Source organism: Podarcis vaucheri (assembly GCF_965113315.1).
Source record: "Podarcis vaucheri genome assembly, chromosome: 6".
In the NCBI taxonomy this organism is placed as follows: Eukaryota; Metazoa; Chordata; class Lepidosauria; order Squamata; family Lacertidae; genus Podarcis; species Podarcis vaucheri.
This window is the reverse complement of record NC_138764.1, coordinates 73925787-73943356: the sequence shown is the minus strand read 5'-3', so window position 1 is coordinate 73943356 and position 17570 is coordinate 73925787. Positions and strand designations below refer to the sequence as shown.

Below are 17570 nucleotides of genomic sequence, written 5' to 3'. Positions count from 1 at the left end.
ATATCATTCCCGTCATGCGCTGTGTGGTCTTTTTGTAAGTGCAACTGAATCCGTGCAAATGACTCGCTTCATGCAGATCATGTGCTCTGCCACTGACCTGTGGGTCCCTTTGATTCCTGTTTTCTTCATATGACTCTGTTCCTTGTACTGGCATGTGGGCATATCACCCCTTTTCATTTTCCTTTCCAGGCAAACTTAGTAGCAGCCTTTGAGCAGAGCCTCGTGAACATGACTTCCCGTCTCCGACATCTTGCAGAGACTGCGGAAGAGAAGGTGAGTTTGAGGCAGTTGGCAGGGTCCATGGCTGACCAAGGTGCTGAGGCCTGCCCTACAAAATGGCTTGCTGTTGTTTCCTTTCTCCCACCTCCCCCTAGCATAGGTTTGCAGCAGAGCAATTAGTAAAATAATAAAACGCAAGGCATTCATCAGTTATGCATCACCTTCTAGGACACTGAGCTGGTGGACTTGAGGGAGACAATTGATTTCTTGAAGAAAAAGAACTCGGAAGCCCAAGCTGTTATCCAAGGGGCCCTGAATGGAACAGACATTACACCCAAAGGTGAGCGCAGCCTTCAACACACACTCTCCTGGTGGATCTTCGGCTGTGCAGCTGCCGACTGGTGGATTAGAGACATGGTGGACAGGATTGATTCCTTTTCCTGCTAGGAGCAAGGGAGGGAGCAGTTAGACATTGTGGTGTGGTGTTTGGATAAAATGCACTTTCACTGGAGCCAGTTGGAACACACACACTTTTACTGGTCTTTTAATATTTGAAGGGAGGTAAAGCAAGCAGCAGCCAGACCTAGGGCTGTACTGTGTAGGTTCTATGCCCAGCTTCCTCTTTCTCCTTCCCAGACATGGAGCCCTTGGTAATGAGAGTGGGAGAGAGATGGGGAAGCCTCATGCTTTCAGTCTCCATAATGTCACAATGACTGTACTTGTGTGTGGCTTCCTCCTCCTTTGTTCTGAAATTGGAGCTCCTGGTTCTATAGATGGGAGCAGCCATCGTTACCATTGTGCTAATGGGAAAAACAGTACAGTGGTAAAGGCAGCTAAGAGTTACACTTCTCTCGCTGCCTTCTGGCATTGCACTGATGGGATGAAATCCCAGAGGAGTGGAAGGATGGGGGAATGGAGTCATGGTGGTCCTGAACACTAGAAACTCCTGGGTATTTATTGACAAGACTGGATGAGCATGCCCAAGATAAGAGACCAAGCCATCATCGAATCTGAATACATGCAGCTCCTCATATTTTCTTATGGTCCCCAGATCTTGCCTGTCCCCAGATGCTGCCCCTATGTGCTCCTTTCCCTACTATTCCCACTTCCTTGGGCCCTGCCTGACCTTAGATAAAAATGTTCGATTTGATTTGAGGTCTAGCCTGGGAACAAAGTACAGAGAAGACTCTTTTTTTGCTAGCTGTGTTTGGAACTGATGCTAAAAAACAGAGAGGTGGTAGCTAATTACCTGGGTGCCTGCAAGAGCTTCCAGTCTGTCCACAGGTTTTGAATGCATCTCTCCCTCCTTCCCTTCCCTGTGACTCTCCAGAGCTGCGTATCAAGAGGCAGAACTCGTCGGACAGTATATCCAGCCTAAACAGCATCACCAGCCATTCTAGCATTGGCAGTGGCAAGGATGCAGATGCCAAGAAGAAGAAAAAGAAGAGCTGGGTAGGTCAAGGAGGAGGGAAAGTAACGGTGGGATCTACGTGGGGGTGAAACCCTGTTGTGTGTCTTGTCACAGTAGCTAGTATAATGGCAACTGGGGTTTCAGAGCTACTTGGCTCATGGAAGTACTATTGACTACTTACAGCAGATTTCTCTGCGAAAGAAACTAGTTTGCATCTTTATTGCTTTTGAGGCCCAGTGGGAATATCCTTTAGCTCCCAAGCTAGATCCACTGGTAAGTGATAGGCATCACTCATGAGGCCCATTAGACTTAATCATGGTATGGATGTGGTAGCCTAAAAGGGAGGCAGGGATGCTAACCTTGCAGTGATGGGATCACTTAAAAGAAAGAAAGCCGAGTTGTTTTTTGTTTTTTGTTTTATTTTATTATTATTATTATTACAACACCATATGGACTTAAAATGTTTCTAGCATGCTTCAAGTTAAATGTCCCCTTTCCCAGACATGCAAACACCCCTCCAGTCTGAATAGCCTTAAAGCATTGGGTATTTTTGTGCTCTCATTCCAGCTGCCTATTTTGAGTCAGGAATGAGACCAAAGGAAGCTTCCAAGTTTTTAAGGCTCCGCTTAAAAACATTGGGCAGTGGGATGGGGAGTAATTTGACCTGAACCTTATTAGGAACATTTTAAGGTGCATATTAAATTATAATAATAAAGGTTTCAACTTTTAAAATTAATATTGCCTCACAGCTGGTTTTGCATGGCAAGTTTATGACTTGTGCAGCTGATGTTACTCTTCCTTTCCATTTACGCTAACCTTGCTGCCCTGCCTTTCCCCACTGCTCCCTAAAGCGGAGAGAGGCCACTCACGCCCAACTCTCAGCTCAGTAGGTGTGCCGTCCTCTTAGGAAGGCTGGTATAGAAGATTGTCCCGGTTTCTCTGTACTGCCTTGAGCCCTCACCCCATCCCCGCAGCTTGTTACAGGCAGGGAACCTGAGCTGAACGCATGATTAAGTCTTGCTGTGTTCTTTTTCCCCCTTTCTTCCTTCAATGCTGACCCCCAACCCCTTTTTTTCCAGGTGTATGAGGTAAGCTTGGAACTCCCTTCCCCACCCCCACCCCATCCCTCCCTTTCACCAGTCCTTTCCTTGTGTCTTACTCCTGACTGGTCACTCCATTGTGTTGGGGACAGCACAGCACTCGTGGAACTAACCATCCCATTTGCTCTCGCACTTGCGCTGCCAAGCCACACAGGAGGGGCCACTGCACTGGTGCTGCGGCAGGGGTGGGGAGGGGAGTTTCACGCCCCTTTTTGACATGGCTCTGAGTCTATCCCTAATGCTACCCAGTCTTAACAGCTCTCCTAAAGGTCTAGAAAGTGACCGGGAAAAGAGGTTCCAAGAGTGGATTTTTGAAGTACTCAAGTGGAGCAGTTTAATAATAATTCATAGTATCCTACCTCTGCAGCAGTTTGGCTCTGTCCTGTACCTCAACACTTAAGGGTTTTTTTTAAACTCCTGCCCCTCAGGAGTATGTACTGCAGGCTGTACGTACTGTCATTCTCCACACTCAATTGTTGCAAGAGGAGGAAATATATTATAAGAATATTGATGAACGTGTTTAATATCGTCATTTCCCATGCTGGGGAATTGTCTATTTTTTTTCCTTTGCAAATCGAGCAGTTTCTCTTTTTGCTTCTTCCAAATTCAGGAACTGTTGTTTGCAGACATTGTTTGTGCCATAATTTAATCCGTGCCACCCTGAGAACTTGTTGAAGAGTGGGGTATAAATCCTTTACAATTAAATAAATTAATGAATTAATGAATCCACTCTCAGCAGTTTGGCTGTGGCTTCCAAATCCAGTCTAAACTTTGTTTGCATTTCTTTGTCTGTCTAGAGCAGACAAGGTTTCGTTGGGCCATAAATTCCCAGCATCCCTGATCACTGGCCCTGCATGCTGAGAGTCTCAGCAACTTCTGGGGTCGGGGATACAGGTTCCCCATCCGTGTTCTAGAATTGCACTCCTTAATAGCACACTCCTTTGCATGCACATCTGTTCAAAAATAAGCCTCACTGAACTCAGTGGGTCCTACTCCCAGGTAAGTGTGTACAGGACTGCAGCCTAAGTGGCCAGATGATGAGGTTCAATAGAGCATGGTGCCCACCCACACACCAATTTCTGCCACACCATCTCATAGCTGCCGCAGGTCAGAGCAAGTCAGAGAGCTGGAAGATAGAAAGTGATTTCTCACATGTACGACATGATAAGTGCTCTTTGAAGCCTCCTGAAAGGGTAGCAGAGGTTCAAGCTCTGAGACAGCTCCAGTCCCCTGGCCTCTTGTGTGCCCTCAGACTGGCTTGTGAGGTGGGTGGGCGGGTGGGAGGGAGATAGAAAAACCCAGTTCCAATAGTGCCTCCACCCATTACAGTGGCTATTCTCCCTGCTACTGTCTCAATACATATGTGGATTGATGCCTGTTTTGTGTGCATGTTGCATGCTCCGCCTGAGCATTGTTGGGATCACAAGTTGACTATTCCCCTCAAGAGCAAAGCACACGGCTGTGTTGGTCTTGACTCGTTTCTCTGGCTTCTTCCTTTTCTGCAATATTGATTGAACCATTACATGTTAGAAGAAGGAGGGCTGCTTCTCTGTAATCTCTCTTCAGCTGGATCTTGAGATGCAAGATAAACAACACAGATCTTAGCATCCCAGCCTAATTCCATTCCATTAATAATTGGGAAAGAGTTGCATATTTTGTGGAGAAGGAGAGCAGCCTGCCATTCTTACTTGTACGTTTGGCAGGCCCTGAGGATAGGAGTGCCAAAGGTGGGGTGAAGCTCTCTCATTGTATGAATCTGCTGTAAGCAAGTCCGGTTGGGCACATACAGCTTTCAAGTGCACAAATGCCACCAAGTCAGGAGAGCTCCTAGTTACAGCACCAATGACCAGAGGCAATATTGCTTGTTGTCTTCCCTGCTGCTATGAGTTCTTAGAATCATTGAGTTGGAAGGGACCCCAAGGGTCATCTGAGCACAAGGAGTTAGATACCAAAACATCTAGAAGTTGGAGAAAAAGTCCTACCATGGTAGTGGGTACAATCCTTTGTGAGATATGAAGTTATTCCACTCACCCCAGTGGTAAGTCAGATGCCTCTATTAGTTACAGCAGCTGATACTTGGAATGTGGGACAAAAGGAATGTGACATTCTTTTAAGAATGTCACATTCCCTGGGTAGCAATTTATTTATTTATTTATTGAATTATACCCCACTTTTCTTCTGTGATGGAACCCAAGGCACACATAGGGCTTCCATCCAGGCAGTGGCCAGACCTCCATAGCTTCAGCAAAGTTGCTGATGATGAAAGGGTTTGGGGTGGTCCACCTTCTCTCACTATCTACCCCTGCCCATAGGTTAAGGTATAGTGCTCTGAAAAAGAATTGAGTAAGCTAGGATGGATGTTTGGGAAGTATAAATGGGCTTTTGCTCTTTCCAGGTAGGGCTGCAGTTATTGGTGTGAGGAGAACAGCAGCTAACTTTAGGCTGTCTTAACTTAGTCCTCACCCTCCCCTAAAAATGCAGATTTGCTTCGAGAGGTAGTAGTGATAGATTGTAAGTAGGTGTGCTGCCCACAGCAATCACCCCCTCCCCAATCCAAAACCTTCTCTACATAGTGGCATGCAGTACCACTATTTGTGTGCATGGATCAAGCTGCCAACTATATTAGGCCACCACTACTCCTGCCTATTTAGAAAGATGCAAGAAGCCTGGAACACTCTGAATGAAAGGATATGTCCTTTTGCATGACAATGACAGCACTTCAGTGCATGGACTCAGCTGGTCGGTGGCATGTTGCACTGGCTATTAATTGTTCTGCATGTTTGGACAAGTCCATGTCTTAGGCTGCTAAACTGCCCTTGTTTCCTTCCATATTAGATAGCGTAGGATATTGTATTTTACATTCCCACTCAGGATATGGAAAGAGAATCTGGCCTGTGTCTTCCTTCACAATCTTTGACAGATCACTTATCCTTTAGGAACCACAGGCCATGCCTGTGTTCTGTATGTTCCTTGGTTCCTCCTTATATGTGTGATTTAAAAGTTCAGCTTCCCCAAGGGCTCAGATTTTTGGTTACCAACCATGAGAGCTGCTGGGTTTTTTTGTGTGTGATAGGAATAATAATACAGAATCCTTTTGGCTTCCTTGCCAGCAGTCTTTCATAAGTGACATAAGTGATTTTGCTCCCTGGAGTCTCAGAGCCCAAGCTATGGAACTGGCATGCTTGGAAACAGCAAGAATTGCTGCTGATTCCTTGTTCTGAACACTCTGGAATCTACTACTTGATTTCTTGGGGAGCATAATTAAGATGCACTTAACACAAATTTGATACCTTGTGTCACTTCAGCTACCTTTATATGCTTGCATTCAAGTTCTTGAAAGCCTGCTCAATAAAGGTAGATTTTTAAAATATCTTCCATTCTGACAGTGCAGGATTATAGAGGGAGTGGGAATTCTTAAAAAGTTGTGGGTATGGATCAATAATTAATTAAAACCAGGGGGATGGCTCTGTGTATATACTTTCTTTAAATAGGTTTTGTGCTTGGAGAGTATTACTGTAAAAAATAGTGTCCTCTGGGGTGATGGGGTAGTATTAGAGCTTGGGTAAGAAGCAGACCAAAGGGGAAGCCAAGTTTCTGAGTGTCCTGAAAACTACAAACTGTTCACAGCATGCAATGTAACAGAGGTTAGATGGCACAGGCTGCCTCTGCCGCCTCCTTGCCCCATGGTGCCGCATCCTCTGTTTTCCAGCAGTCAGCCTCAGAGGGCTTTTTCAAGCTTTTCTCGCTTCTCCATTTCCCCCTTCAGTTGAGGAGCTCTTTCAACAAGGCTTTCAGCATCAAGAAGGGCCCAAAATCTGCCTCCTCCTATTCCGACATAGAGGAGATCGCCACCCCAGATTCTTCTGCGCCATCGTCCCCCAAACTACAACATGGATCCACGGAGACAGCCTCGCCCTCCATCAAATCTTCCAACTCCTCTTCTGTGGGCATTGATAACACTGAGTAAGTCCACTCTCCAGGGAGTGAAGCTAGGGGTGGCTGCATGGACAAGTTACACCTGGAAAAACTTAAGTCTGCTATGCCTTGTATCTGATCATATTGTACAGTATGCTGCAGGTGGCCTCAGGTTCCTGGAACTGTGATATGAACATTAAGAACCTTGGTGGAGGGGCACTAAGCAGGTGGCTGAGTGACCCTTTACAGAGCACCTTTTCCAGTAATATGTATGCACTGGAAAGAACTCGTGCTCTGGCAGGAGAGGGCAGCAGTGAGCAAAGATTCAGAAGCAGCACTCCACAGCTGGGCCAGGCTGGCCCATTCAGTTGCTGCCATAGTCCTTGCTGGTGCTTGCAGACTTTTCCTTGCACCATGTCTAAATTTCTGCTCATCCTTTGCACAGGTTGTTCCAGGCCAATGAAGAAGAGGAGCCTGAGAAAAAGGAGGTCTCAGAGCTGCGCTCAGAGCTGTGGGAGAAGGAAATGAAACTGACCGACATACGTTTGGAGGCCCTAAACTCTGCCCATCAGCTGGACCAACTGCGCGAAACTATGCACAACATGCAGGTGGGCATGATGTGCCCTGAAAAGCTAGCACCTCTCTGAGGCTGCAGATCTTTGGCTATTGCTGGGTCTCCATGCTCTTGACAGCAATTTTCTAAGCATTTCCTTTGGTCAATTTGTTTCTTTCGCAAAGAGACAAAGCAGGCTGCATGAATGCCCTTCAATTGGCCCGGTGCCTGCTGGCAAGACACCATCATGAGACAGGTTACAGAAAAGATGGGGAGCCTGTGATGTTCCAGATGTTGGACTCTCCACTCCCATTAGCTCCAGCCAGTGTAGTTGATAGTCAGGGGATGACAGAAGTTACAGACCAGCAGCATATGGAGGTCCACAGGTTTCCCATCACTGGGTTGCATTTGCCTTATCCATTTGAGTGTCCTTATTTCCTGACATTGGGACGCGGGTGGCGCTGTGGGCTAAAGCCTCAGCGCCTAGGGCTTGCCGATCGAAAGGTCGGCGGTTCGAATCCCCGCGGCGGGGTGCGCTCCCGCTGCTCGGTCCCAGCGCCTGCCCACCTAGCAGTTCGAAAGCACCCCCGGGGGCAAGTAGATAAATAGGTACCGCTTACCAGCGGGAAGGTAAACGGCGTTCCGTGTGCGGTTCTGGCTCGCCAGAGCAGCGTTGTCACGCTGGCCACGTGACCCGGAAGTGTCTCCGGACAGCGCTGGCCCCCGGCCAATAGATGTGAGATGGGCGCACAAACCCCAGAGTCTGGCAAGACTGGCCCGTTCGGGCAGGGGTACCTTTACCTTTACCTTTACCTATTTCCTGACATTGGTCCAGTAGCAGTGTTCTAAGCAAATTCATTGTTGCAAGGAAACTCCACAGAAGTACATTATCTGGAGCAGAGTTGAGAGAGATGGCAGCAACAGTTTCTGAAGCTGAAACAGCTGCTTTGTTTGGGCAGCATTTTGAGAGACAGGCCACGAGCCTTTTAAATCAGGCTCTCCTGGTAGGAAAGGGACCCTTGGATGGAATTTGGCTGTGAAAAACTCTTTTTCCAATGTGCAACCCTTGGGGAATGCTCTGTCTGTTAGGATTTTCTGCTGTAGTCTCCCTTTTTAGGCTGTGGGAAGCCTTAATGTTATCAGCACTCTCATTCCTGCCACTGCTGTCTTTTCATTCCCTGTAGCTGGAAGTGGATCTATTGAAAGCTGAGAACGACCGGCTGAAAGTGGTCCCTGGGCCCTCATCTGTGCCGAGCTCCATCCCAAGTCATGTCTTGAGCTCATCTGCCGCCTCTTCCCCAAGGCGCTCTCTAGGGCTCCAGCTCACTCACCCTTTCAGTCCCAGTTTGACTGATACAGGTATGAAGCTGAGACAGAGACACAGAGAGAAAGGCCGAAGAGCTTTTGATACTAGTTCATTTGCTGTTCCAAAATCTCTGCTTCTGTTTTTTCAAGATATTTTCTTTGTGGAACAGGGATGGGAAAGAGAGGTGAGAAGGGAGATTTGAGATCACCTTTGGATGGGTTGTGGGGACAGTGGCCTAGTTGTGCCTTGCATCAGGAATTTGGAGAATGGGAACAGCTTACAACATACTTGCAATAACAAAAACAAAAAAGGGACTCGTTGGCATGATTTAAATAAACATTTACAACTTTATTTACAGAGATCAAGACATATATTTAGCGATAACAGAACATTATGTAGCAGAATGCAGCAGAATGTAACATTTGATGTAACAAACCAGAAATGGAAGTTGGGGGAAGTCAACAGGGAAGGAGAAAAGTAGCAAATGGATGCTAAATGAGATACTGAATAATTGTTATGAGGGGGAAAAAAATCAATAAAAATATTTTTTTTAAAATACAAACAGTGATGGCACCCACCAAAAAAAGAGGGGGGGAATTTGGTTACAGTGACATTTGGTCACAGACTACAAATACTATGTTGATGCCATTGCTTTATTGACAACTTACTGATTGTATCTTAGTGGGAGAACCTACAAGGGGGTGAGACTAGGTCCAGGGCAAGAGAAGAGGTGCTGCACGGAAGACTAACAGGAGGTAGTTCTTGTGCTGGAGAGAGTGAAAAGTTGTATCAACCAAACTTGGAGGGAGGGGGTGTCCTGGACTGTATAGGGGAACCACTATGGCAGAGTCCAAAAGACACTAAACTGTAGAATTATAGAGGAAAGAAATATTTCACTTTGACACATAGGGATTCCTGGAAATACCATCCTATGTCAATGGTTTCTACTTCTGCACAGTGTGTATACTTATTTTCCCCTTCTCTAGAGCTTTCGCCGATGGATGGCATCAGTGCTGGCACCCAGAGGGATGAGGTGACACTACGAATTGTAGTGCGCATGCCACCTCAGCACATCATCAAAGGGGTAAGCATCAATGGAAAAGTGGGGAGAGGCATTACCCAGCTGCAATGTATGGTGTGAGGACAATGCTAGTTGATCCAGTTGCCATTGTAAACTAGTAGCAGCAGATTCCAAATCTCAGCTGCCTTTATATCTTGCTTTTGGCTTCCAGGACCTGAAGCAGCAGGAATTCTATCTGGGCAGTAGCAAAGTGAGTGGGAAACTGGATTGGAAAATGCTGGATGAAGCCGTCTGTCAGGTCTTCAAGGTGAGATGCTAACAGCAACTTTGTAGTTGTGATAACATCTTCAGAAACTTCATTCCACATTTCTGGGATGCTGAACCAACTTCTACACCTCTTACCCTGTCCTGCATAGCATACATGGTTCTCTTTCCCCTCATTTTATGCTTGCAGCAACTCTGCAAGGTAGCTAAGGGTAAGGTTATGTAGTGGCTGGCCCAAAGTCATCCAGGAGGAACTCCCTTCTCAAAGCCTCTTCTAATGACTTCCAGCAACCCGATAAAAACTATTTGGTTTGCCCAGACATCTGGAGGTTTGTGAGTGAGCGAGTGCCTGTTTCTGTTTTAATTTACTACTAGTGGTTGTGGTTCTTCTTTTATTTTTGCACTGATTGCTATTTTATTTGGTTAAAAAAACAACAACAACAAATTGCAAGCTACCCCAAGAATTGTGGTTAGTAGTGGATACTTGTCTAGCATCAGGCTTACTCCTGACCTGAACCAAGCTACTTCTTGTCTTCACTCAGGACTATGTCAGCAAGATGGACCCTGCTCTCACACTGGGGCTCAGCATTGAGTCTGTCTATGGTTATAGCATCAGCCACATCAAGCGAGTCTTGGACACAGAGCCACCAGAAATGCCGCCTTGCCGACGGGGTGTGACCAGCATCGCTGTGACATTGAAAGGTACCGCCACAGCTATCTTGACACGCATTTATTACCAGTGATATGCCAGGCCACCTCTGCTTGATCCTTTGCTTCTATCTGGTTTAGTTCCAAGCAGGGTCAAAGGGCTGGGTAGAAAGCAACATGGACCTCTAAATTAGAGAGCCTCTGGAAAGCACTACTGAAGTCAGAAGAGGCAGTGGCGAGCTGCTAAATGCAGCACTGGAACCCTGGTCTTCTGTAAGTTACTGAACTACAGCTCCCATCATCCCTGGCCACTGGCCATGCTTGCTGGGGCTGATGGGAGTTGTAGTTCAGCAAACATCTGGTGGGCCAAAGGTTCCCCACATCTGCTGCAGGTGAAAACCTATGTTTGGCTTTACTGAAAGGAATATATACTGCAATGTGGCTGCTAAAAATATCGAATGTGATCTTAGACTGCGTTAATAGTGTCCAGACCACAAGACGTAATAGTTCTGCATCTTAAGTACATACTGTCCAGTTCTGGGCACCACACTGACAAATAGGGGCGCATTTCTGGAAGAGAGCAGACAGCATGGTGAGGGATCTGGAAACTTCAGTCTTTTGAGGAATTGTTGAAAGGGCTGGGTATATGTAGGGTATGAAGATAAAAAGATATTAAGGAGAGACATGATTGCAGTCTTCAGATATCTGAGGTGAAGTAAAGGAGGAGCTGCAGCAATTCTTTTTCTCCCTTGCTCCATAGGCAGCAGATTTCAGCTAAACATTAGGAGAAACTTACTAATGGTAATCGCCCCCCCCCCTCTGAACAGACTGTCTTTGGAGATAGTGGGCTCTCCGTTTACTGGAGGCTTTTAAGCTGAAGCTGGGATGCTGTCAGTTAGGTCTGCTGTGGCTGTATCCTGCATACAACAAGGGGTTGAACCGCATGACCTCTTAGGTCCCTTTTAACTAAGATGGTTATAAATATTATTCCTGTAGTTCTGATACAGAGTTGAAATATTGGTGCCGTATCCCATTTCAGACTTTTTATCTAAACCATAATTTAGATTATTAGGATCAAACAGCGGTGAACTTTGCACATTCTCCACCTTTACATCTTTGTATTGAAAAGGAGAAGGAGATATAATTTTCTCCTTAAAACACACCCCAGTTCCGTTCTTCTACCAACTGTGGTTTGTTCTAACAAAACTTAGTTAAAACAAACCTCCTGGCTTTCAAACTTAGGTCGGAACAAATCTCCCAGGCCAGAGAGATAGATATCAGACTGCTATACATGAAGTAGTGATATATTTACTCAAGAAGAAACAGTGTCCCCACATCATGAAAAGGCTGGGGAGGATTTCTTTTGGAGGAAAGCGCCTACCATGGCGGAAAAGGGAACCGCAAATGTTATTAAAGTCCTGAGTGTGAGAGGGGAGGCATTTCAACAGCTGCATTCTTCTACACAGGTTTGAAAGAGAAGTGTGTGGACAGCTTGGTGTTTGAGACCCTTATCCCCAAGCCCATGATGCAGCACTACATAAGCCTTTTGCTCAAGCACCGCCGCCTTATCCTTTCTGGGCCAAGTGGAACTGGCAAAACCTACCTAACGAATCGTCTGGCTGAGTATTTGGTGGAGCGCTCAGGCCGCGAAGTCACTGAGGGCATTGTCAACACTTTCAACATGCACCAGCAGTCATGCAAGGTGTGAAACTCCTTGCCTGGGACTGTCTACTCGGGAATTTCTGCACTTCCGCGTTCTCTGATCCCTAGCACAGCCCTGCTTGATTACCTTCATTCCTAAGTCACAGACTCCTTGTAATTTCAGGTGGAAGAACCTTAGGCATACTAGTTGCAATCCTTGATCCCCCAACACAACTCTGTACATATCTACCCAGAACCCTGTGAGTTCAGTGGAACTTACTCCCTAGTAAGTAGGTATTACGATAGCTGGTATAAGAGGAATTAAACATAGTGCTAAGCACTTCTTCAGCATGAGCATTTCTGCTTGCCTGGTGGAGTTTTCTACCCTCTGCTCCACCCACACACTGTTCTGTGGGTTCTCACAATCCCCCTCCCCAAAGCCTTTTGGGGGGAGCCCCTTTGTGCTAGTAGAAGTCATTGCATGGTCTTCCACAGACAAGGCTTATCCCTCCCATATTCTTCATCACCAGCCTTTTGCCAATGTGGCCCTCCAATCCAAACTAGCCATCCTCAATTCTAAGCCCAGTTCTCAGCCAGGGGAAATCACTATTCCTTATATCCTTGCATTTCTTCTTATACTAATATATAGTGTGTGTGTGTATTCTGCACGCTGATACAGTGACTTCCATTTTGCATCTTTCTTTACCAGGACCTACAGCTTTACCTCTCCAATCTGGCCAATCAGATTGATCGGGAAACAGGGATAGATGTGCCATTGGTCATCCTTCTTGATGACCTCAGTGAGCCTGGCTCTATCAGCGAGCTCGTCAATGGAGCACTCACCTGCAAGTACCACAAATGGTGAGAGACTGATTTACAGTACTATCACATTTGACTCCTACCTCTTAATAGCAATCTTACACTCAAGGAAACAGGGGTGACTAACCTTTTCTGGGTCAAGGGCTGCTTTATCTCATGGTCAGCCACCCAGGGGTTGCATGTTGAAGTGGGTATAGCAAAAGTGGGTGAAGTTGCTTTCCAAAGGACAATCCCATTAGCCTTAAATACACAATTTTCAATAGTTTATTATAAAATTGAGAAGAAAATAATTTTTTTTATTTTTGATGTTTGTTTTTTTAAAAAAATATAGTTTGGAGAGTGGGGGATCTTGGGATGGCCCCAAAAACTCTTTGGCATCACGGTGGTGGCTCTATGGGAACAATCAGTTAAAATTTTGTTTACATTGGGGGGGGGTGAATATTGAAAATGAAAACGGAATTGGAAGGAGAGGGACAAACCTTATTTGCATTGGAGGAACCATGGGAGCAGTCATTTTTTATTTTTTAAAAAAGAACTATAAATTTTTTTTGTTGAAGAGTGGCAAGTGTGGGGAGGCCACTAAAACACTTCTTGGGATTTCCAGATACTGTGTTCTAACATGAGAGCACTGCTGAATCAGGTCAAAGGCATTTACGCTCTACAGCTCACAAGGTCTGGCAGATGGTGCGGTGCTGTGGTGCCCTGCTGTGTATATGGCTCTGCCTATCCTGCCACTCTCAGTGGGGCAGTTGTTGATGATGATATGGCTTTACTAGTGTCTCAGGCCTGCATCATAACTGTGTCTTGATTACCCTACCAAGGAAGAGAACTTCTCCACCCCTTGTTCTATGGCATGGAGTGGCCAAACCATGGCACAATTAATATTACTGTTATTTAATGGGCTTACATACCACTTTTTGTCACAAGTGATCTCAAAGCAATTTACATTTAAAAATAGGTCATATCACAAGTCAAGTCACAGGACACAATTCAGATAACATGTAGAAATGTCAGCAGCATCGATATTAATAATTAAACCACACCAGCACATGACAGCAGGTTGTGCATGAATGATGCAACAACATGGCTTAAGCAAATTGTTTGGATCTCCACGGGATTGGACCTACCCACATGTAGTTGAGTCATTTAGATTTTATTTGTTTAGCTTTCAAATATTACATACCTTCAAGCTCTTGATTTGGTCCCTGGAAGGCAGCGAATTCACAGTGAATAAGACAAAATTCATTTGAGTGATATGGATTTTAGCCGTAGCATCCCTGCAGGTTACTGAGCCTGCCTTTCCAGCATTCTTGTGTTGCTGCTCTCCAGCTCAGTTAAGAGCAAAACCATTCCAAGACCAAGGTGGCCATGTCTGCATTGTACTGTGCATGGGTGGAAAGTGGCCTTGCCAGAAAAGGCTGAGCAGTACTCTGCTATGAGCCCATCTTTTCTTTGGCCAGAGAGAAGTGTGTACCCCATTACCAAGAATTTCTGGGCCAGGGAAAAAGCTTCAGATGATATTAAGGGCACAGCCAAGTTTTATTACACATTCAGATTTTTATATTCCACCTTTGTAGGAAAAGTGCATACTGCAGGAAGCTTGCAGAATTCTAGGCTGGATGAGCTGATTCAGCAGAGCTCTTCTTATGTTCTTAATATCCTAAATATAGGACTGTCATCATATCAGCTTTTGGCACATGCCTGAATCTCAGCACAGCCCTTGTTCTTATTAGCAAAACTTCCCTCCATTTAACTCCCCCCCCCCCCGTAGCTCTGTTCTACTGTCTCTTACAGAGTGGGGGGTGGGGGGGAATTGATATGAGCAAGAGACATTTTGTTAGTCATAGTCAAAACCACTTCTGGATGTGAGGCAGGCACTATGTTGAGAGCTGGGGAGTGACAGAGTAAACAGCTTCCAGACATTCCCCCTGTTAGGATACAATCATCTCTGATAGAGCTGCTGTTCTCTCTCCCACCAGCCCCTATATCATCGGGACAACCAACCAGCCTGTGAAGATGACTCCAAATCATGGCCTTCATCTCAGCTTCAGGTAAGGGCAGCAGTGATGATCCCAATGGAGGAGGCAGGATTGTGCTGGGCTTTGAAATAGCATCTCCTCTGTTCTCACCTGACAGTTCCAGAAGCTGTTATTCTGCTATGGGAAGGACTATATATAATCCCTATCATTACTAACCTGTCATCTTAATGCTACAGGATGCTGACATTCTCTAATAACGTGGAGCCAGCCAATGGCTTCCTGGTGCGCTATCTACGCCGGAAGTTGCTTGAGTCCGACAGCGATGTCAATGCCAACCGGGAGGAGTTGCTGCGTGTGCTGGACTGGGTGCCCAAGCTCTGGTACCATTTGCACACCTTCCTGGAGAAACACAGCACCTCTGACTTCCTCATTGGTAAGTGGTGGATTGAGCTATGCTGGCTGGAGATACTGTCAGGAACAAGGATTGCCATTCAGGAAACAGGGGAGGGATGTTGAATGTTGTTGTTGGTCAACTAATGGAGGGATTCCAGGGCTCAAGGCTGCATGAAAGCTACAACCTGTCTTTTGGCGTGCTTGCCATTTATTCCTAGTAAATTAGGTGTTTGCTTTTCTCCCACCATTGAGTGGGAGAGTCTGTATATACTCAGAGGCACTCTCAATTCTTAGTTCAATTTTGCCATTGCAGAATAATTGCTTGATTTCCTTATGTCAGCATAGGACCACTGGCTGGACTGTGGTTCCACCCGTTTGATAAAGGTAGGAGTCAAAATTTAGGAAGTAGGCAGCTTCCTCTTCAGTTTAATGGTTTTAATTTTCTGGCTCCAATTAAGCCCTGCTTTCTGCTACATGTTTAACAGCCAAATACCAGAAGTTCTCTTCAGTATTTCAGATGCAGATCAGATCCAAGGTACGGATTGTTCAGTAGTTTAGTCATTCCTTTTGGGTTGTTGGTTCCTCTGTCTGCTTCAGAGCCTTGTTTGATTAACCCCTGGAAAGTGACAGCAATTAGGGAATGTACTGATGTATTGAATTGGTATCCTGCTTTTCCTACACACAGCTCAGTGTGGCAGAGATGAGGTTGTCCTCACAGTCTTCTGATTAAGTTTGCTAGACTAAGATATAGTGACTTGAACCGGACCAGTAAACCTACTGGTGCAAGTCTAGCAACCGATCCAATACACTTCACTGACTTACTGTATCTGGCATAACAGTAATCCTCTGAGGCAAAGAACATTGCATGGGATTGGTGTTCTTTTGTGGGCTACTAGCTCATGCTCCCCATTTTCCTTTTCCTTACCAGGTCCCTGTTTCTTCTTGTCATGCCCCATTGGTATTGAGGATTTCCGGACCTGGTTCATTGATCTGTGGAACAATTCCATCATCCCCTACCTTCAGGAGGGAGCAAAGGATGGGATTAAGGTACATTTACCCACACCCACATCCTCACTAGTAATGGTGACTGTGCCCTGCACCCATTTGCATGGGTGGATTGCTTAGTTAGAAGCTGCTCTGCTCGAAATCGTCCATCATCAAGTATCTTGCAACAAAGCTGTTTCTTCAGATGTCACCCAGCTCCTGCTTGAATGCACTCTGAGCTTCCACCCACCCAAAAGATGGGGGGAAAGTGCATGTATATGTGGCTTGTTTCTCAGTATTCTTTTGTGCCTATCCCCATTGCAGGTGCATGGGCAGAAAGCTGCCTGGGAAGATCCTGTGGAATGGGTGCGAGACACGTTGCCATGGCCATCGGCCCAACAAGACCAGTCAAAGCTCTATCACCTTCCCCCACCCAGTGTGGGGCCCCACAGCACTGTCTCACCCCCAGAGGAGCGGAGTGGCAAGGATACTACCCCCAACTCTCTGGAATCAGACCCCTTGGTATGTCTTCAGGCTGCAAAGGGGGACTGCTGCCAAACAAGAGGCTTTTGAAGGCTGGCTCTCTTTGGCACGAGGGAATTAAGTTGGGACCACAATCCATCTGTTGGATGAGTGGCTAAACTCTTTCTGTGACATGGCATACCTTGCCAACCATTGCTTTGTCACAACAGTTGTGGCAGGCACCTTGGTTACTGGAGTACAGTTCCTTGACACCAGAGGTTGCTGGATCCTACAGTTGGCTGCGTTTCCTGAGGGTTAGGGGCTTAGCCAAACAAGTACCATATGACAGCTTTCCAATGACTATGAAACAACACTCCTGTGCCAGTTTGCCTTTAGGGGGAAGTAAAAAAGCAGTGAATCTCCCCTTCTCACTTGGAAATCTCCCCTACTTAGCTTTTGAACACTGTTCTGTAGAACTGTATGTTCCTACTAATCAGGACATTGCCCCGCCTTGCAAAAGGATTTCCCTTGCTTTTTATGTTTGTAGGACCCCATCAAATAATTCAGTGCATTGTGTTTTTTGCAGTATAGTTTTTGAGGCATAAACAAGCCAGGTTTTCTGCCCAACTAAGGAATATGCATTCTCCCTGCCCTCCCTCAACCAAGCATAGCAATCTCTAGGCCTTCCCTTGATAAGATCCATCGGGAGCCAGGATAGATTTATCATATGTATGAGTTGCATACATTGAAACTAGTCCTTGGTGTTCTTTCTCCAATCTCAGAAGTCTGGCTGAGCAGTGTTGAGTTAACCCCTCCACTGGCTTATATAATTTCTCATATACCCAGAGGGGTGGG

The 17570-nt window shown here is 46.0% G+C and overlaps 1 protein-coding gene across 11 annotated transcripts in view; it reads left to right on the top strand.

Annotated features, from left to right (window-relative positions):
• The window catches only part of NAV1 (neuron navigator 1), a 279830-nt gene that overhangs the window by 247377 nt on the left and 14883 nt on the right, over positions 1 to 17570 (top strand). For all 11 annotated transcript variants that reach the window (XM_082227392.1, XM_082227391.1, XM_082227390.1 and 8 more), the window contains 15 exons: positions 190 to 273; positions 448 to 559; positions 1550 to 1671; positions 6497 to 6693; positions 7091 to 7253; positions 8383 to 8557; positions 9491 to 9588; positions 9737 to 9832; positions 10332 to 10491; positions 11904 to 12139; positions 12788 to 12939; positions 14877 to 14948; positions 15113 to 15309; positions 16198 to 16316; positions 16578 to 16775. In XM_082227392.1, the coding sequence (XP_082083518.1) occupies positions 190 to 273; positions 448 to 559; positions 1550 to 1671; positions 6497 to 6693; positions 7091 to 7253; positions 8383 to 8557; positions 9491 to 9588; positions 9737 to 9832; positions 10332 to 10491; positions 11904 to 12139; positions 12788 to 12939; positions 14877 to 14948; positions 15113 to 15309; positions 16198 to 16316; positions 16578 to 16775 (2181 nt within the window). The remainder of the gene's footprint in view (positions 1 to 189; positions 274 to 447; positions 560 to 1549; positions 1672 to 6496; positions 6694 to 7090; positions 7254 to 8382; positions 8558 to 9490; positions 9589 to 9736; positions 9833 to 10331; positions 10492 to 11903; positions 12140 to 12787; positions 12940 to 14876; positions 14949 to 15112; positions 15310 to 16197; positions 16317 to 16577; positions 16776 to 17570) is intronic.